General features: G+C 46.1%; 1 protein-coding gene and 1 non-coding gene across 2 annotated transcripts in view; both read right to left on the reverse strand.

The window, feature by feature from the left end:
- The window catches only part of LOC117042622 (zinc finger protein 197-like), a 41530-nt gene that overhangs the window by 12714 nt on the left and 7108 nt on the right, over nucleotides 1-21708 (reverse strand). Inside the window, exons 3-9 of the mRNA XM_033142169.1 lie at nucleotides 13963-14883; nucleotides 11737-11836; nucleotides 9745-9839; nucleotides 8137-8227; nucleotides 4437-4544; nucleotides 1971-2615; nucleotides 855-1277 (exon numbers count right to left, since the gene is read on the reverse strand). Of these exons, the coding sequence (XP_032998060.1) occupies nucleotides 855-1277; nucleotides 1971-2615; nucleotides 4437-4544; nucleotides 8137-8227; nucleotides 9745-9839; nucleotides 11737-11836; nucleotides 13963-14649 (2149 nt within the window). The 5' untranslated portion in view covers nucleotides 14650-14883. The remainder of the gene's footprint in view (nucleotides 1-854; nucleotides 1278-1970; nucleotides 2616-4436; nucleotides 4545-8136; nucleotides 8228-9744; nucleotides 9840-11736; nucleotides 11837-13962; nucleotides 14884-21708) is intronic.
- Nucleotides 12699-12830, reverse strand: LOC117043072. Its single transcript, XR_004426152.1, has one exon.

The following is a 21708-nucleotide window of genomic DNA, read 5'->3' on the forward strand; positions in this document are numbered from 1 at the left end:
TGTTCAGGTTTTCGCCATTTTTTGGAAACCAAATGTCCGACATGGCTTCTGCTTGACTGCAGCCAATCAGAATCCTCGCCTTGGTCTTTGAACGTTTTGAGAACTGAACAGACTTCAAGAACAGATTAAGTTCGAGAGCCAAGGTACCACTGTATATGGGACCTCTCCCCACACAATGGATATTTTGCCCGCAGGTGTACAAAAACAGAAAGTGCACATGCAATGATGCTTCCAAGAAGGCTTGCAGTTTACCTAAACACATTCCACTTATCTAGTCACATATCATAAACACAGGATTTAAACCAGGAAAAGGCACCAAAAGAGCACAAAAAGAGAACGCTGGAGAGTGGGGGGGGGGGAACAAGCTTGCACAGCTGTTCTGAGTGTCTTGCCACCCCCATTCACACACCCTCCTTGACTTTCTTCTTCCTGGCCAGCAGAGCCTGTCGCTTTGGGGGGTGATTCATGCCTCGGCTCGCCCCTTCCTCGCCTGCACATGCCAACCTTGTTCCTTAGGCAGGGTCTGAGTCCCTCCGCCCTCCCTCATCGCCCCACAAATAGGCAAAGGTGGTGGGGGAGAGACTAGATAAAAAGAAAACTGTCTCCAGAAACATCTGAGACTAACATCTGAGGGAGAGCATCGAAAAGCCCCACAGCAGCATAGCTACCCACCCAGCCATGAACCCCGAAGCTCAACTTGCCAATCACTGGAGGCAGGAGGGATCAACAGCGCCCTCCCTACTTTATGCAATTTCATGTACATGTGTGGAGCCAGGGGACGTAACAGCTGCGCAAGTGGGGGGGGTGCCTGTATTTTGCAAATTATTGGGGATCAACCAAATTATTATGCTCACCTTCGTATGACATCTGACTCTCTTCGAGAAAGGTACCCGGAGCAAGGCTGTTTTGCTGGCATGTATTTCTGCTGCAGTGTTTATTGAGGTGTGACGATGACTTGAAGCATTTCCCACATCTGTTGCATTTATAGGGCATCTCCTCCGTGTGGACTCTCCTGTGTTGAATGATGCCTGCTAAGCTTTCAGAGACAAACCCACATTCAGGGCAGGTGTGCTTCCTCCCATTGCAGAGTTTAGCAAACTTGGTCAGCACCACCTTCACCGTTTTTGTCCCATAGCGAGAAAGAGGCTCTCCTTCGGGTTTGCTCAAGAGCAGCTTTGAAGGGGAGCTACCGCCATAGGTCTCGGCGCTTGTCGAAGCAGTAGGCAGGGGCTGCAGCAGCAGAGGAGCGTTTTCAGCCATGCTTGGCCCAGGGGCGACTGCAAAAAGAGAGGGGACCTCTTACCCCTGGAGGATGTGAACGGAGGTGGCGGCGACAGGACACAAATGTTATCACAACATGGAAGACTGAATAACCACAGGGAGCACAGCATACACAAGGCCAAATGATGAACTACACTAGAAAGTCGGCCCTGCTAGTAGCCCAACTTTCTGTATCACGAGGTGAGAAGCTTAGGCCCTCACAGCTGTTTCAAATGCCCTTTTGCAAGCAATCAGCTTGTGTCTCTGGAAAGTGCAATCTGCTCCCACCCTGGGGATCTGCTGGGCAAGGAGGAAGAGAGAGAAAAAAGGGTGGCAGAAAAAGAATGCCGGCGCGCTCCGTCTGACAAGCTTCCTTCAGAGTTACTTCAGCCCGTTACAAAGCTTCCCCTCTTTTGCTGTAGAATAGAGCTTTCCAAACTTTTCATGTTGGTGACATAGTTTTTAGCATGCACAGTAATTTAGTTTTACTAGCAAACTAGAGGTTCAACGAACCCCCTTCGAGCCCTGGGAGGAGTGCAGGGAGCATTCACCTGACATTCACTAACCAACAAACTAATGTCACAACACAGTTTGGAAAGCTCTGCTATAGAGCAATGAAAATGCAGAGGAAAAGCAGCCGCAGAATACTTACAGGATTAAGCAACATCAAAACAGGAACAGGGAGCCTCAGATTGAAATAACAGACCTACCTCTGGGCGTCTTGTGATAAGCTGAAACATTTGTTTGCTGCAAGTGTAACATCTCCTGGTGAAGAGCAAGATGTGACTTATACCGGAAGGTTTTGTCACATTCTGGACACTTGAAAGGCCTCTCCTCTAGGTGGGCTATCATATGCTCAAAGAGACTCTCTGGTGTAGCTTCGCTCAGTCCACATGTGGGGCATGTATGCTCTTTACCCATCGGGGCACTTGAGGTCATTGCCCCATAACTTTGGCTGCTGCTGGCATCACCTTGGGATATGTGGACTTGCTGGTGAGCCTCCAGAGATGATTTCTCTTTGTAGGTCATCCCACACTCTAGGCACTTGTAGGCCCCTTTCGTCAAGTGGGTTTTTATGTGTCTAACCATTTCTGAAAGGTAATAGGCCATGTACCCACACTCAGGACAAGTGTGCTTTTTCTCCTTGGGGTAATATCTGCCTTTCCTCCTCACACATTTCCTCTTCCGTTTACGTTTTCCCGTCTGCTCATCTTGTTTCTCCTCAGGACTTGGGTCAGAAACCTCGGTATTCGAATCATCCTCGGGAGCTCCATCTGGTAAGCCCTCAAAGCTGAATTCCGTCTCCAAATCATCATCAGAATTCTCCATTTTGATCTCGTTTCGAAGTCCATTGCCTGGACAGAAGATGAGAAAATATAGTCATACCTTGGTTGTCAAACGCCTTGGTACTTGTACGTTTTGGCTCCCGAACAATCAAAACCTGAAAGTGAGTGTTCTGGTTTTCGAATGCTTTTTTTTGGGGGGGGGGAATCTGAACATCCAATGCGGCTTCTGCAATTGTTTCCAACATGCCTCCGCAATTGGAAGCCGCGCCTTGGTTTCCAAACATTTCGAAAGTTGAACATTCTGTTCGAAAACCAAGACATGACTATACAAAGGATCGCCTTCTGGTATGAGACAGCGTAGGAGTTCAGTTCGGTTTGAACAAGAAATTGAATTAGATCTGGGAAGTAACCTAATTTGATGGCCCCAGGCAAGCTGATACTCCATCAGCCTCATGGCACCCAGAGTATCTGATAAAACCAAACCAAATGGGTGGAGTATAAATAGTAAAATTGTTATCGTTATCCTTATTATAATTATGATTATTACCCCAATCTGTACAACTGGAAGAATGGGGGCCTCCTTCAAACATACTTTAACCAGGGAACGTTATGAATGAATGTGATATAAATGAAGCTTTTTTTATTTGTTTATAAAAGTACTTATACATTCACCCTCTCACAAAATATCAGGGTAGTGTGCTATGGTTTTACTTTTAAACAGAATAAAGCAGCATAAAGCAATTGATAAAATGACTGGCTACTCAAGAACATTTTAACCAACTGAGCAAGCCTGTTGGCATAAAAGTCCTCAAGACTTCAAGGTCAGCAACTGCAGTGGATTCAAAGTGAGCCAAATCTAAGATATAATTAGATCTGGTTCTAATTTCCTGCAATTCAGTTGACTATCAATGAGGCAGCAAACTAGGTAGCAGAGTTCTTCAAACAATACAAAAAATAGTGTATATTAACAGTTGTTTTCAGTGCCTCACCTCCCCCACCAACCTTAAAATAATTAAAAGAGGAATCTATGTCCTCAGGTTACGTCTGAATCTAGGGCTTGCTGATCAGAAGGTCAACAGGGTGAGCTCCCATTGCTTGGTCCTTGCTCCTGCCAACCTAGCAGTTCGAAAGCACATCAAAGTGCAAGTAGATAAATAGGTACTGCTCCGGTGGAAAGGTAAACGGTGTTTCCGCGCGCTGCTCTGGTTCGCCAGAAGCAGCTTAGTCATGCTGGCCACGTGACCCAGAAGCTGTATGCTAGCTCCCTCGGCCAATAAAGCGAGATGAGTGCCATAACCCCAGAGTCATCCGCAACTGGACCTAATGGTCAGGGGTCAATTTACCTTTACCTTTTACCTGCCGGTTATTTGAATCTGCACCCTCCAAATATTTCAGCTATTTTTAGCTATTGGGGAAAAATTTCAGATGTATACAACATGAAGATTAACATGTAAATTAACACCCCTTCCCCCTGAACAGTCAAATAAGCTTGCTAAATCAGATGTGCGTTGGTTTAGTGGAGTGGGAAATTTTCCAACTGAAAGTTTCCCCCCCAAATTCCCACAACACTGGTACATCCAACAGGGTAATGTCTACTCAGACACATGTTGACCTTCCAGAATCTAGGGAGGTGTTCCTAGCCTACCGCCCTATAGCCTTTTAGCATAGGCATTAGGAACATGCAGTCTTGCAAGTACTGTTTGATTCACCCTCTGAGCTGATGCATGGGGGAGGGTTAAATCCTGCTGCCTTGGTTGCTTTGCTGGGAACAGACAAGCACAGTTAAGGCAGAACTGAATGATTCCTCAGGAAGTGGGAAACCTATCATGGCCCATTAGCCCTGTTGCACTGACTTATCTTCACTTCCCATTCTATGGTTCTCTCACTTACCTAAGAGCCTGCCCAGTATAGTCTCTCCACAGTCCATTTGCTGGGGGAAAATGGAATTCTGATGTTGAGGTAGAGGGTTCATCTCAGGTGTGGGAAACAGAAGCCCCTCTTGGATAAGGGGAGAGAACACGTAAAGAAAATAAGCATATGGAATCAGTAGCACTTGGGCTTTTCCAGCTCATCTGCATGGCATTCACTGACTTCTGGTTTCAGAACTTGAGAATTCAAGAGACGGATAACAAGACCACGCCCAAACTGAACCTCTGGGTTTTTCTGTGACACTGGAGATGAGCTTGTGGTTTACTCAACTTAAGAGATAAAAGGTACTTTGTGCATTGTCCTGATCCACGAGCTCAAAAGGAGGGCCTGTGGAAGTGGTTTGATGCACGTTTGATACCAAAGGATGTCAAAAACGCCAGTGTGATCAGTTCTCAGGCTTTATTAGAAGAAAATGTAGGGTTTCCAACCACACCCATGATTCATGGCGCTAGCTCTCCTCTGGGGCAGAGGGGAGGTTCAAGCAGGGGAAAGCCAGGACTTACGAGGTAAAATTCCTGGCAATACTCCTCCCTCAGGGGGTTCTGGGGAGTTCACTGCATCCCGCTGTGCTGCTTAATGCCCATGTCTGCCAAACTGAAAGGCAGAGCAGGCGCGACCTGGGAGTTTGTGTCTCCACCGTGGACGAGCCTCCATCAGCAACATGCTTTGTGCAAGGTTCGTCAAGAATTTGGAATATTGGCATTAATTATGGGGTGCTCCTGAAACAGCATATGATAACGGGCTGTAACTAATCAGCTGCCGAAAGGACTGGATTTGAGCCAAGAAGGTATTTGAATGATTGAATGATTTTTAACAAGTGTGAAAAACCCTACAGCAGCTGGAAAGTAAGGGAGGGGGAGACAAGCCAATGACTCTCCTGCAAAATGAAAGAACCGTGTGCTGGCATTATGTTATCTGATATCAAGGGAGAGAGGAGAGTCAATTATTTATGCTCTGCAAAGGGTTTTTACAATGTTTTTTTTTTACACCTCCCCTCTCGAACAAACGGACTACCGTATTTTTCACTCCATAAGACGCACCTAGTTTTTAGAGGAAAGCCCTGGGTTTTTTGAGGATCAGCTGAAAGTGGTGCAGCTTTTTTTTTTTTTTTTTTTGCAAAGAGGAAAAGCCCCGTTTTTATGGGGTTCAACTCAGTTCTGCAGCTTCTAGTCCTACAGCCATTTCTACAGTTTCCAGACAGATAATCTAATCAGCCAGTCACATGTCGCTGGGGAAACAAACAGCCTCCCTCTGCATTCAACAATGGAGGCCTGGGCAAGGGGGCGGGGCTGGAAAGGGAGCCTTATCTCTCTCCCTATCACTGGCTGAACAGCTGTTCAGCAGCTTCCTTTCAACACCCCCTTCTCTTCTTTGTAAAAAAAGAGCACCATTTGCTTTTGGCCCCTAGGCAATGTGGCTCCAGGGATCATGCATTCGCTCCATAAGACGCACAGACATTTCCTCTTACTTTTTAGGAGGAAAAAAGTGCATCTTATGGAGCAAAAAACACGGTATATATTTGTGAACTGCACCAGGAGTGGAGAAGAGAGCAATTTGCCGGGATCAAGGCCAGCAGGATATATAAGATATTGTATAACATTTAATAATTTGGATCAATTTGTTAAAATTTGGAAACTTAATAAAAATTAAATTTAAAAAAATACTCAAACCTTGGTTGCCGAACCTTGGAAATTGTGCATTTTGACTCCCAAATGATTGTAAACCAGAAGTGAGTGTTCTGGTTTTCAAACGATTTTCGGAAGCAGCGTTTTGCTTTTCAAACATTTTGTAAGTTGAATGGACATTCGGAACAGATTCCGTTCAACTTCCAAGGTACAACTATACTGCGGATGGTCCTGGGCAGTGTTAGAAACAAGGATAGAAAAGCTATTCGCCACATGGCTGCTGGAACTTGGGTTACGGGTACAAAAACAGAAAATCTATTTGCCATATTGTTTTTTCCACAGGTGATTCATGCTGTGGTAGGGTAAGTGGCACTTCCCCCGACCCGCAGCAATCAAACTCAGAGCCAGTCCAGGGACTCGCACTGCATCTTTTTGTTGCTGCGCTGCTGCATGAATTGGTTGGCTCGCACAGCACCAAAAGAGGTGTTCATTTGGTGCAGCGCTGCCCCGTAGACCAGCTGACCATTGTGGCATCGCAGCCGAGCCAGCCGGAGATGTTAGTTGCCAATCTGGCAACCAGATAGCTTCACTTCCTCGCAAAAAGCTGGTTGCCTTTTGCAAAACATGCCTGGCACCTAATTTCAAATGGTGGTTCTTATGTTCCTTTTCTGGCTGCACCTCTACCTGTGCCTATATGTTTCTATACCTCAAGTGGACTTTGGGCTTGACTCGTTGTCAGTTCCCACTGGGGTCAGTGAAAATTTGTACTTCATTTCGCAGCAAACATTGACTTTTACAATTGCTGGCTCTGCATGTAGATGTCAGTACACGGACATGGAGGTGTTCCAGTATTCCATTTGTTGAATTTTTTTATTGTGTTGTGCAAGAGTATTTAAATGCCAAGTTACGTAGACATGTCATGGCGTATGCTTGCTTTTCTTGTGTAGATCACAAGCCTGTAAAGGCAGCAAGGCTCTGCATGCTGTACGGTAAGTCTATACTTTCTTCTAATAAAGCAGTATAATTGACCACTCTGCCACTTTCATCTCTTTGGGGTGGGGTGGGGTGCAAATTTCAGTCCTGAGGATAGAGCCCTAGTTAATTAATGAAGGCCTGAAGCCCCATGAATAGGGCCTCAACCCTTAACCAGAGCCTTAACCCACTCTGCAGACCACCCCCCACCCCCAAAGAGTAGAAGAGCAGGGGTCCTCAAACTACAGTGGCGGCAGTAGCACTCGCCAAGCAGAGAAAGGTTAATCACCACCGCTCTCTCCGCAGCGCTGCTGCTGAGGTTGCTGTTCTAATTGCTGCCGTCGTGTGCAGATACAGAGCAGGAACCTTGAACGTGGCGGTGCTGAGGCCTCCAAAGCCCAAAAATGTCTGCCTGAGGTGAGGCCTCGCAAGTTCCATCGAGACGGGGTGAGCAAGAAATGCAGGTCAGCAGGAGGGCACGGGAGGGAGAAGGAAAGGGAGGACACGGGCTGCAGGCGATGGAAGAGGGGAGGAGGAAAGAAGGAAGAAAAGGAAGGACGGGCTGAGGGAGAGGAGAGAACACGGCATTCTCGCCCCTCTGCTCCGTCTTGCTACGCTGCTGCTGCTCTCCTGACTGCCACCGCATCTGCCTTAGAAGGAGAAGAGCCACTTGGACCCAGGCAGCAGGGCCGGGAACCAGGTAAAGGCAGACAGGTGTCACGGAGAGAGGGAGGGAGAAGCAGGCAGGGGTGGGGACCGAGGGGAAGAGAAACTGGCGGCCGCTCCCTCCCCGCTTGGAGAAGTGGGGACACATATGGGTGTCTCTGCCCGGGGGCAAGCCTGGGCAGTATCGAGCCTGGTGCTGAGAGGCTCCAGCGCCCTTTTTTGGAGGCAGCCGGGGCCACAGGATGGATGGGCAGGAAACCCCCCTCTTGGAGTGGGGGCAGGGCTGGTCCTCTCACTCTTCTGCACACGACGGGGGGTTGTTCCCCCAACAGTGTCTAAGGGACAGTGAACCGGCCCCCTGTTTAAAAAGTTTGAGGACCCCTGGAGTAGAGGCTCACCAGAAATACTGGCATTACTTCCGTTCTCCTGCATTGCTGCTAAGTGCAGAGGATTCTGGTGGGGTAGCACATTCTTCACATCCTCAGGCTCCTGAAACAGGAAAGCAAACTTTGCTCAGATCTCCCGCAGGCCTCAGACTAGGTCTCAAGAAGTACATATTCATTAGTTGGCGATGGGCCATCAGTTGCACACAAAACACTAAAGCACTGAAAGCATTAAAAAAATTCTCTTCCAAACTCCTGCAATACAGTGGTACCTCGACTTACGAAATTAATCCGTTCCGAAGGCGCGCTCATAAGTCGAAATCTTCGTTAAGTCGAAGGCGCCATCTCGGAACGGGAAAAAAATTCAGAAGTAAAAAAAAAGCATTCAAATTTCCGTAAGTTGAGGTATTGTGCCGCCGCTTTCCCTTCGCAAGTCGAAAATTTCGGAAGCGGCAGCCATTTTTTCGCTTCCGGAGGTCACTCGTAAGTAGAAAAATACGGAAGTCGAGTCACTCGTAAGTCGAGGTACCACTATACTTAATGAACAAGACAGCTGCAGTGCTAGAAAATGTAGTTTCCTTTTCCACTAGTTCTACAAAGTAATTTTGTTTTAAAATGCCTGAGAAAATAAAAGAGTTTGGATTGGATATCCCACTTTATCACTACCCAAAGGAGTCTCAAAGCAGCTAACATTCTCCTTTCCCTTCCTCCCCCACAACAAACTCTCTGTAAGGTGAGTGGGGCTGAGAGACTCCAAAGAAGCGTGACTAGCCCAAGGTCACCCAGCAGTTGCATGTGGAGGAGCGGGGACGCGAACCCGGTTCACCAGATTACGAGACTATCACTCTTAACCACTATACCACACTGGCTCTGCCTCTAGCCAATGAAACCTGTGGTTTTCTTGGAGGGGGGTAGGTTCAGGAATTTAACTGTTCCTAATGCTGCTCCCGCGTCCAGCAATCAACAGCAGCATTAGGCAGCCCTGCTCCTGGCTTCACAAGGCATGGGTGGGGTGGCTTGCACTTGTGGAGCCAAGTTGAGGTTGCCCAGTGCTGCTGCACATCACCCAGCCCAACCCATCACCACTGCACTCACCTGATCTAGGATTTCTAGATTGCAGGCTCTTCCGTGCAAAATGGGAGCCTTAGCAATTGTAAGCTGGCAGCGGAAACAAACTAGGACTGTTTCAGGAAAATGCATGTAGTGAAAAGGAAGACTGCTAGGCCCTGGTGGGCTGCCCGCTTGCGATTGGCTGAGCGGATAGCCAGCCAATCAGGATTAAATAATAATACAGTCATACCTTGGAAGCCGAACACCTTGGCTCCCAAACAAATCTGCTCCCGAATGATCAAAACTCGGGAGTGTTCCGTTTTTTGAATGATTTTCAGAAGCCAAATGTCCGGCACGGCTTCCAATTGGCTGCAGGAAGCTGTGCTTTGGTTTTTGAACGGTTCCAGGAGTCGAACGGACTCCCAGAATACATTCTGTTTGAGAATCAAGGTATGACTGTAATAAAATGGATTTTTTTGAGGGGGCAGGGCGGAAGGTTCCAGAACTCTGCTCCTGAGAGTTCCTGACAAGAGAAAAGGCCCTGAATGAAACCATTATCAAACTTTCACATACCTCAGCTGGCCCAACACCAGTCATTCCCTGTCCTTCGGGAGTTAATACAGGAGGTACTGACATAGCAGAGTTCCTCATGGATGCCATTTCATTGGCTGCAAAACACAGGAGCAGGGGAAGACGTAAAAAACAAAGAAGCATTAAGAACAGGCCGGCTGAATCAAACCTAAGGCGCATCTGGAACAGTCTCCTGTCTCTCACAGTGGCCAACCTGATGCCTCAATGGGAATGACCCAAACAAGCCCACTCCCACAGGACGTGAGTGCAGCACTTCTGAATCCCAGCAACTAACTGGTATAATAATGGGAAGAAGAACAATGGTTTTCCCAAATTCAAAACAAAATCGAAAATTCTTTCTAGTAGCACCTTAGAGACCAACTGAGTTTGTTCCTGGTATGAGCTTTCGTGTGCATGCACACTTCTTCAGATACCTGGTTGGTTTTCCCAGTATTCTCATTGCCCTCAACCATTTCACAATAAAAACAATGCATTAATATTGTTAGATCAACTCATATTTTCTTCCTGCCATCTGGGTAGTGTGGACAAATTTCTATACAAATCTCATCCTATTCTAAAGCATTTGATGAACTTGGCCTTCAGGTGGAATGGCTTCCTCTATCCCTTCATTCACCTGTCTTTTTCAGGTGTGGTGCCCCTCACACAAAGAGGGGAAAACAGGGACGAGACCTTTTGGCCACCTCCCCCTCTGTCATGTCCCTGTGGTCCCTCCTCCACACACTGGGTGCTGGACATCTGCAGTGGGGAGCCTGTGGGGTGAAGGTTTCCGCCTGCAGATGTTCAGCCTGCAACATGTGGAAGAAGGTGAGAAATAGGCAATGAAAATGTTACTTGAGTGCAGAGGTGTAGGAAGCCGCTCGGGCACCCGGAGCGGCAAACATGACGTGTCCGACGGGGCGTCGCTGCGCATGCGTGCTACGTAGCGGGTTGACAGCGGCGGTGCTCTGGCGCCCTACGGATGGTGCTTGGATCCTCTGCTCGCGACTGCAGCCGCGAATGGAGGATCCTCTACATGTGGCTGTAGCCGCGAGCAGAGGGTCCCGGCACTGTCCATACGGCGCTGGAGTGCCACCGCTGGCAAACCTCATGCCTTGTCATCCCCGGAGATGTGGCACAGGGAGCGCACTGCCCCTACCGCTCCCCCGTTCCTACGCCCCTGCTTGAGTGGTGCAGCCCACAGGGTTGTGTTCTTTTAAGAGAAGGTTAAGGGGTGAATCATAGAATCATAGAATTGGAAGGGACCCTGAGGATCATCTAGTCCAACCCCCTGCAATGCAGGAATATGCAGCTGTCCCATTTGGGGACCGAACCTGCAACCTTGGCATTATCGGCATATGATAGCCATGTTCAAATATATAAAAGGATGTCATATAGAGGAGGGAGAAAGGTTGTTTTCTGCTGCTCCAGAGAAGCGGACACGGGGCAATGGATTCAAACTGCAAGAAAGAAGATTCCACCTAAACATTAGGAAGAACTTCCTGACAGTAAGAGCTGTTCGACAGTGGAATTTGCTGCCAAGGAGTGTGGTGGAGTCTCCTTCTTTGGAGGTCTTTAAGCGGAGGCTTGACAGCCATCTGTCAGGAATGCTTTGATGGTGTTTCCTGCCTGGCAGGGGGTTGGACTGGATGGCCCTTGTGGCCTCTTCCAACTCTATGATTCTATTATTCTTTTCTATTATCATTTCTCAGCAATATTTTTTCGTTTTCATTGCAAGTACAATTTTACAGCCATAACATACAACCCCCCCCCACACCCAGTGGAGAAAGGCAACAGGAAAGCACAATAAAATATAACAGTTCCTACTGCTGCAAGTGTGGAAAGATGAGTATTAAAATAAATAAATCCAAAGCACAATCCAGTTGCTATAGTTTCAAGGATTGCTATTTCTTCCATACTGAAACATATTGGAGTGGATTATTTAGAACATTCTATAGCGTACCGCCAGAAAAGGAAGAGCACCTCCTAATTCCTTACCCATTGCAGACATGACATTCGGGCTGACCCCCGTGAAGAGCTGTCTTTGAGCGGCATCTGACAGAGGCACCTCTGCCTCCAGGGAGCTTGTGCCTGGCACCTGATCAAAGCAACAAAGATACATCATTGGAAGGCTACGGATAAACGGCACCACTGTGGTGCCCCCTCGCTTCCTTTTCTTTCCAGTCAAAACTGAAACGTTTTCATTTATGTGGCTGCCTTGTCTACTCCAAAGCAGGCACAAAGGGCCTGAGCCCGATTCGCTCATCCTCACAAGTAGACGTACTGAACTCAACGTGGAAGGTGACTACTGCAGTCAGTGGGTCTACTTCAAGTATGACTTGAGTCTGGATTCAACCTGAAGTCAATTAAGCTGGACTGTACCTTTTAAATTGGCAAATTATTAACCAGTGCACCAAAAACTATTAAACACCTGAATTTAATTAGTGGGGCTGTTTTACCACCACCACCACCAGGCTATTTCGGCTTACTGTTATTACTGCAAAAAGGAATGAACAGGAAATATGAAACACAGTCTTGATTCTTTCCAAAAGAACGGCAGCTTTTGTTTACTAAAAATTGAATACAAGTCAAGTCTGGGGCATCACCGGTGCACAGATGTCAGGATATACTTAGGAAATTAATGAGAGAAGTTATTGGTTTTTTAATGGTGATCTTTTGTTTGTAAACAGCTTTGAGGCTATCCTTTTTCTTTCTTTAAAACTAAGCAGCGTATAAATTTCATGAACTAAATAATAAATAAATAAGAACAGGTTCTCTCTCCTGCAAGGGAGAAAAGGGAGCATGCCCCCACAAGAGGATCCTCACCATCATCAAGTTCCTGTCAGTATCAATATTACAATGCAGCACTGTATCCCACTATGCCCAATTATCCAGGGAGCACCTTCTTAAGCTTTTCAGCTGCCACCCCCCTCCACCTCCATTATTATTTTTAATTTGGACATTGTTGGCCAACAGCAGTAAGATCTGGATAAGTCTCATAGGCAAGACCTTGTTCTTCTGCCGCTTAATTTAGGAGGATAGTATCAGTAGAGCCAACTGACTTCACTGGTTCTACTTTCTTAGTCCTCCAGACAAATGTTACCACAGGGATGGCGAAACCTGTGAGGGTCTCCAAATGTTGCTGGACTACAAACTCCCATCATCCCCAGCCCATTACCATGCTGGCTGATGGGAGCTGGAGTCCAACATCTGGTGAGTTACTGGCTCTCCATTAGGGCTGAGCAATAGGTGGATTTCAACACTGTGATATATCAGCAGCTCCTGCTTGAGGGAGCTAGAGCGGTACAGGGGCTTGAAAAACTATGGGGCAGGTAGCTGATCAAGCCCTGGGGGGGGGCCTTCTGTTCTGCTGAGGTGCGGGCTGCTGCGCATGTGCCCCTCAGCAGAGCAGTTTAAAGCTGCCCCATGCCTTTGGCTCACATGAGCCGGAGGCAGGGGGCTTGCTCGGCTGTGAAGCAGGCTTCCTTAAACCGCCTGTCTCTCAGCTGATCAAGGCCATTTTGAGGTGGCAATACATTGATTCCCTGGCCGTCACCAGCACAGCACAGCCTAGGGTGAGGTGCGCTGTGCTGGTGACGACTGAGGAGTCGCAATGTATTGCCAGCTCAAAAAGTCTGAAACGAGTATCACAGTCTGAACATCATGGGAACCTGCGGCCCTCCAGATGCTACACTCCTATCACCACTGGCTATCGACCATATTGGCTACTGCCCCCCCCTCAAAAAAAGACAGTGCTATCTACTTCCTACTGCCGTGTAAGGTGGGAGCAAGGAGAGGAAAGAGAGGCAAGCCAAAGACCAGTGATCTGGAGGAAGCCATTTTCCTCCAAGTTGCTTAATACAAGACAAATCAAAATCAAACCAAAGATCCTTTATGCAAGCTCTGATTACAGGCTTAAAAATTTGTCTGAAACATATGTTAAGTACTGGAGCACCAAGCCTGCTTCAGCTGGCCTGTCTCCTCACTCCCACACAACCATCTACCAGAAACAGCCATACTAGAAGGCTTCTGAAGACTTGGTAGGTGGTATTTGCTTATTTTATTACGTGATGTTGCCTGTTAGTCACCTTGAAAAAATCTGTAAATTGACAGGCAGGGGGTTAACAAGTGGTCAATGTGTAGTATAGCCTAGCACAGGCCATTTTCTTCTGGATACTCCCCACCCACTAGGCACTCAAGGAGTATTCAATACTCATCTCTCACCTGCCTGACCCATGACCTGGCAGAGCGGCGCCCCATCAGGAAATCCTCTGCCAGTGCCACCATCTCAACACAGTCTTCCGGCCCACACTCCTTCACCCAGCTCTGGACTTCAGGTGGCAACATGGCCAGGAGCTGCTCCTGGATTATCATCTCCAGGATCTGGTCCTTTGTGTACTTGTCCGGCTTCAACCATTGGCGACAGAGTTCTTTCAGCTGGCTGTAAATTCTTCGCGGCCCTTCCAGCTCCTGGTAGCGGCACTGTCGGAAGTGCTGGCGCTTAGACTCCCTGCGGATGGCGTCTGCTCGAAGGAGAGCGATCTTCACCTTCAGGAAGTCAGTCCTGTCCCTGGGATCCAGCTGGCAAAAGAAATGCTCCACGCCGCCTCGCAGCGCCGGCAGGAGGCGGCCCACCCACTCTTCTCGCGGCCACCGGCAGGCTTCGGCAACTTGCTCAAAGGCGGAGAGGAATGTCCTGGCGTCGTCCCATGGCACCTGCTCCGTAGGCAATGAATTTGCCCTTCCTGCATTAGGTGGCTGCAGTGCATTCAGGAATTCTTGCCACTGAGTTTCCTGTTGCTGGGGTAGCCCAGTTTCAGGCAGCTGAGAAACAGGCCTTGGGGGCCCTTTAAAGTACATAACCTGTACAATTTGGGGGACTTTACCCGAGCTGTCCAAAGCTTTCTCCATATCTGCTCTTTGCTTTTAGGAAATCCAAATCTCACAGCTATGTGCCTGCTGATATTGTCCAGGCCTTGGGTTGCTTGCCCCACCTGGCAAGTGATATACAAAGGTTGGTCCTGCCAATATTTCAATAGCAACTTCCAGGGTACTCAACAATTGGCCTGTTCTTCAAAACCATCATCCAAAGAGGAGGCCAGAGGGCATGGCGGAGAGTTTCTGGAAGATAAGTGGAATTCCTCCCTGCGTTAAAGAAAAAGGCATTTTAATTTTTATTATTTATTTCAGAAGCATGTATTATGGTGTTCACTGGATGTTGTTGAAGTACATCTCCCTGCTAAGGAACATGAATAAAGGATTAATTCTCCCCAAGTTGGCAGAAATAGTTTCCCCCTCCCATAGTACAGCTGCAGGCATCTGGTTGTTTTATGTAGATGACATTGTGTTTTTATACACAAGCCAATCAGAATGCTGAATCTGAGAAAAGTAAACAAAAGATGAAAACAATGAAAGCAATGAAAGCTTTTGTCTGAATCAAAAAGGCAAGATCCAATGTTAGAAGCCTGTTACCTGGCTGACGGAGATGAGCGCTTTGCTTTCCCCTAATTTGGATTACAAAAGAAGGATTCTGTAAGTACTGAGAACTATTGATTTGCAAATTCTATTGAAATTCGGCTTACAGTGAGAGATCAAAAGAGGAAGTCCGTCTCTCTCTCTGACAGCAGCAAGTTTAAAGTAACACCTAAAAACTGTAGCTGTGAAAGATCTGTCTATTTTAAGTGGAGAGCTGATTTTGTATACCTTAGAAAACCCTGTTTGGGGGGTAGACTGAGAGTTCGATTTATTTCTTCTTGTGGATTACAAAACTAAAAGGAAAGATACTGTTAACCCCCTGGCCAAGGAGTCTGGGTCAGGCGGGGAATGGCGGCTTTGGACTAGATTGCGCAGTTGGAAAATTACTGAGACCTCACCACTTCCTGCTTACTCAAATCCCACTGTGTCCTTGAAGCTTAAAGAATGCTAGACTCAACACTGACACCTTTTCAGCAAAGGCTATTGTTAGAATGCCAATTGCTTCAGCAGAGTTATAGACAAGTTTACCCAGATTGGAACTACTTTAGCGAACTGTTTCTCAAACCCACTCGATGGAAAGGATGGAAATTTTCTGAAGAGGAGGATACACAAGTTGGAAAACAAGAAAAGCTCCCTTGGCGTGAGAGGCGGGGAGCCCATAGTCTGGACAGTACAGTAAACCCTTGGGGCTAAGGAGTCTGGGTCAGGCGGGGAATGGCGGCTTAGGACTTGATTGCGCAGTTGGAAAATTACTGAGAGCTCACCACTTCCTGCTTATTCAAATCCCACGGTGTCCTCGAAGCTTAAAGAATAATTGACTCAACACTGACACCATTTCAGTGAAGGCTATTGTTGGAATTACAATTACTTCAGCAAAGAATTTTTGATAAGTTTACCCAGATTGGAACTACTTTAGAGAACTGTTTCTTAGATCCACTCGATGGAAAGGATGCAGTTCCAGAGAAATTTTCTGAAGAGGAGGTTACACAAGTTGGAAAACAAGAAAGGCTCCCTTGGCGTGAGAGGCGGGGAGCCCACAGTCCGGACAGTACAATGATCCCTTGGAGTGTGAGTCCAAGGGCTCGAGAACAACAACCATGGAAAATGCAATATGTAGCTGAGAGTGGAAAAGAGATACCTTTTGACGATGTCAGAGCAACTACTTATCAAGAAGAAAGCAACAGTCTGGAGGAGATGAAGCTACAACGAAGAACACCAAGATTAAAGTGGAATATGAAGGAAATAACAGAAGAAGAAGCTGGAAAGGGTGAATTTTGGGGGGAGGACTTGTGGGGGATGGGAAAGGTAATGGGAAGGGTGGTGATGGACAGGAGGGGGGTGGGGTAAAGGAGGAATATTTAAAGGGGATATTATAAAGGTTGACCACGGAACTCTGAAACCAGAGAGAAAATGGTTTATGGGACTGGAAGAAACATTTAGGTAATTGATAAATTGTGATTTTTAAAAAAATATTTGAAATTCGAATCAGAAGAAATACAGGCTACAGTATAACAAAGTTTAGTTAAAAGAGGACAAAAGAGGTTGAGATGTGGAATTTGATGTTTTGTTTGATAAGAATAAGATTGACTTGGTGGTTTTTAATGATAAGAATAAGATTTTGATAAGAATAAGATTTAAGATATGTTGATGATAATTGTAAGATTAAGATTAGGTGTTAGAAAGTAGATTTATAATGTTACAAAGTTACTAAAGAAGATTAGAAATGAACGCAGAAGAGAGGATGCGAGGAAGTCCCAAATTTATGATTATAAGGAGGATAAGGATGGATAAATAAGTGTTTTGTTGGTGTGTATCTTGTTTTGTAGTTTTTGTATTGTTTGTATGTGTATTTTGTGTATGTTTTTTATTAAAATACAATAAATTCTTATTTAAAAAATAAATAAAAGCCTGTTACCTGACAGAGGCATCCAAATGCAAAATGCTATAGAAGTGTACAATTAGGCATGCATTAGCTTTGCAGAGATGCAGAAATGCACAAAGAGAACAAAACATATTGACATTAAGTTTAAACGTGTATGGTATGATTCAGCAAGGCAAAATTGAACTGGTGTACTGTGCTACTTAAGAAATGTTTGCTGACATATGGACAAAACTGCAAACAACAGAACTTTGTACAAAGCTTTCACAGAAATTTGGGCTTTGCTGGAGTAAGGTTAAATTTAACATACAATGGTACTTAACAAGCTTATAGATTGCATCTTATCTTATATATGCAGGTATGGATGACTTCCTGTAATGTGTATGGAGGTGATAATCAGTAAATAGTTTTAAACCTTGTCTATGGCGGAGAAGTTTTATTGCCTTTTAAACAGGCACAGAACAATTCATCATACCAGGAAAAAGATTCCCTTGCACAATTCCTCTTTGTTTGGCTCTTGGCTTTCCCTGGCAATTGTAGGAAGACAAGAGCAGCCATTTTGTCTTCTCTTTTTCTCTGGTTCTGCTCTGATGCTTTTTGCACATTTCTTTTTCGTCCAGTGACTGAAACCTTCACACCTGCTGAATGTCTGCACCCTCAGCGGCTTTGAAAGCAGATTCAATAATTCACTTTATTTATCTAAAACACATTTATAAGCCACTTAGTTTTTTTTTTTATTAAAAAGAATCCTAAAACCCATGTACAAAAAAACCAGAATCATAAAAACAGCATTCTAGAAACAAATAAACACACACACACAGTATGAAGAGAGAAATACAGTAATATCTTACATGTCAGGGAAATCCTGAGCAAAAAGATATGTCTTTGCAAGTAAAGTGGACCCTCAGGTTACGTTACCTTCGTGTAACGTAATCCTTGGCTTGCGAACACGGCAAACCCAGAAGTGTATACTTCCGGGTTTCGCCGCGCGGGCGTGCACAGAAGGGCACCTCCGGTTACAAAGTTTTCGGGATGCGGCCAGGCCTCCAGAACGGATCCCGTTCGTAACCGGAGGTACCACTGTAATCTGAAGCAACTGATAGTTGCTGTTTCAAATACAGCAGGGGTAAGGGCAATCAACATTGCCAGGGAAATGGCAAAGAAATGGGTCACTCATTAAAAAAAAAACAGCCTCAGTGCTGTGAGATGGGAAGAATCTGAGGGAGGCTTGTTTTGCCACTGCAGGGACTCCATGTTTGTTGATGTATTGCTTCGGAGTTTAGCCAGTTCTTCAAAAATATTCCACCCCAGCCACAAGGTTTCCTTCTTCACTAACAACGAAGGTTGCCATCCTCCCCCCACCAAACCGTTACAACTTTTGTAGCAGACCTCCACTAATTTACCTCCATCCTATTAAAAGCTTTACCCAAAACACTATTCCCGTTGGGCCAGCTGTTGTTAATAGCCAAGAACGACCATGGAGAACCAGAGCTGAGGAAAGCAAGTCAGGGAAACAGGCCCCAATGTCACCATTTCCATTTTGAGATGAAAGTTATTACAACTTCAAGATCTCCAACTATTTATTTCCAACCCTGTTAGCCTGAAAAGGTTTGAAATCCAAATGCTCTTAAGTAACAAATTTTAACTGACATGTGAACACAACAGGAAACATTTGGAAATCTGTTAATTCTACATTTCCCTGTCAGTTATCAGCACAAAAACAAACTTGGAAATAGTCCTAGTTCCTTTCTTAAAAACAAGCCCACAACCCCCCTTTTAATTAAAAATAATAATAATGAAGTGATGTTTGTGAATTCTGTGAGGTAAATCTATTTCACAGTCCAAGTCTGGGAAAGGGAGGCCTGTTCTGTGGAACAGGATTCCTGTCAAGATCAGACATGCACTCACTATCTGTACTTCCAGATAAAAATCTGTCAGGGAAATCCGAAGTGTTTCCTCATGGAACACATCCCTCTTGCTTTAAGTTTACTAAATGTTTAGAGCATGAGTGGGCATAAAAGGCAGGAAAGTAAAGAAAAAAGAAAAAATGTAATGGGGGGGGGAATGTAGTGGGATTAAAAATAAAAAGTAATCAGATGGGATTAAAAAAAGTAATCAGATGAATCATTCCCAACAATGTAACTGCAGGCTTCTTGTGACTGTCTTATCAGTATTGCCGTGCAGAACTGGCATGTAGATAAATAAGAAGCTCAAGCTACAGCATTCAGTATGGGATAGAAGAGAGTTTGGAGTAGTGCGGAAGACTGAAGACTTTGAAAAAAATTGCAGGAAAGCAGCTTTGAAAGCAACTAATCTCAGGAATCTGTCATGGCAAGGACTTTGAAGCAAGGAACCAGCTCTGAGCTCAGAGAGAGAATATGACTTGTAACATCTATAAATAGTGTGCGTTGATCTTGGCTTAATAAAAACAACTCTGCTAAACAGCTGTTTCCTGTGGAGAGTTTAACCACTGAGCTTGTGGCACACACACCCAACATATTGGAGTAGCTGAGCATGAAAAGGAGCTAATTTCCCAATGAGTGAGGAAATCACCACTGCAAAGTCAAATGAACCAGTTTCTGTGGTAACGTCACAGAACTCAAGCTACATCTGTGTGATTAATGTGTGTCGGTTGTGCTTTTGGAGTCTTGGAATTAGAGCAATGGGGAAACTCTATGTAGCCGTGTCTGAACTAGACTGAAAGCTGGAACTTATTCTTTTTACATTGCACAACTTTGTCCAGAGTTGTTTGCTATATCTGTTACTTCATCAGCTGTAAAAGCATATGGACCTTTACTGATCCTGCTTTCTGTGTGGTAGTTTTTTGTTGCATGCAAGAACAAGATCCACACTACTGTGTGCGCTCTCTTTCACTCTGTGTGTGTGTGTGTGTGTGTGTGTAATACCAGGTTCCCAACAGGTTATGGGCCCAGAGGTTAGTTGTTGTAGGTCAAAACAGAATTCAAAAACTGAGTTATTTACAAGGATCTCTATAATTAAGAATGAGAATATCTACAGAGTAAGCAAGGAAATTTCAAATCTTCACTGATGCTGACTGGGGTTCATGTTGGAAACAGCGTTCAAAATTAGCTGGGTGGCAGTCACGTTTTGTGACAAATAACTGGCCTTTTGCAAGGCAGTGATATCCAGGCGTCCTTGTTTGGCACCTAACCTCTCCACCTGGCTGGCGTGGCTGCAAGGCCAAACAAGTCAGTTGGTCTGCAGGGCACCAAAAGATATGCCTCTTTTGGTGTTGCACAAGCCAGATAATACCCCACAGCCAATCACTCCCACTCCCACAGGATTTCAATGGCTCTGTGGCCACCTGGGTCCAGTTTTGTTGGGGCCGAGGCAGCGATTTTTCAGCCATAGCAGCAGGGCTGCTCCTGGCAGGGGGGGGGGGTAGCAGCAATGGGATGCTGGCAGCTGTCTCACTCGCTGGATCATCACCTTGTCGTGGTAAGTGGGCTTGCAGGTTCCTAGTCTGCCTCCCTTTTCCGCTGACTCGATTACTGCGCCCAGTGGAGTCACCACCTAGCGGTCGTAAAAGACAATTGAACTTTGGAACATGGAACATAGGAATTTGGTTGGATAACACAGATAATGAGCAGCCCGAATGCAGAACTGTCATCATTGCAAGAGAGCTGCAACGCTGTAACATCAATATTACAGCACTTCAAGAAACTCACAAGAAGGAAGGAAGAAAAAGGAGGCTGAAGGAAGAAAAAGGAGGCTACACATTCTTCTGGAAAGGTCTACCTGAACAAAAACATTGAATACATGGAGTAGACTTTCATCTTCTAGGGGGAGAGTGGACATGATTTTAACTGCTCAACTGCTTCAAGAAAAATGCACAGCAAAACCAACCCCTGTATATGGTGTTTATTAACCTGACTAAGGCCTTCAACACTGTAAATCGTAATGCCCTGTGGACTATCCTTCTGAAAACTGGCTGCCCAGATAAATTTGTGAATCAAAAAACAGAGCAACACGAGACCAAACAATGTAATATGAATTCTAAAGGGCTTTAGTGATGTCAATGATCAATATAAGCTTATTCTACTGCTTAAGCAGCTTCCACACTTTGGCGACAACCGGAAGTGGAGAAGGGGGTTGTGGATGCTACAGTTCGGCACAGCCTTCAGTTGCTCAGTGCCGGTCACGGCAGTGAAATCCGGCAGTGGAGAAAGGGGTCATGGATGCTGCAGCCACAGCAGCAGCAGAGGGACCTGGCGGCGGGGAGCGGCAGTGACATCCCTTTCCTGCTTGGCATGGCCTTCCCTCACTCAGCAGCAGCCGCGGCAAAAAATCAGGAAACAGAAGGGGGCCGCGATGAGTGCAGGAAAGGCCTGCCAAGCTGCTGCTCCCTGGCACTGGGTCCCTCTGCCGCAACGTGGCTGCAGTATCCACGACCCCCTTCTCCATTTCTAGGTGTCGCCAGTGGCCAGCACTGAGCGAGGGAAGGCCGTGCCACTGCAGCAACCACCCCCTCCTCTGGTACTGGGTGTCGCTAAGAGGCTCAGCCCCAGAAGTGAATGCCTCCCCCCCATTTGAACTCGTCCTTCACACACCCCGCACACTCAGCCCTCCAATGGCAATGGGGAAACCACTCCCCA

The sequence above is a fragment of the Lacerta agilis genome, chromosome 2, assembly GCF_009819535.1.
Source record: "Lacerta agilis isolate rLacAgi1 chromosome 2, rLacAgi1.pri, whole genome shotgun sequence".
Lineage (NCBI taxonomy): Eukaryota > Metazoa > Chordata > Lepidosauria > Squamata > Lacertidae > Lacerta > Lacerta agilis.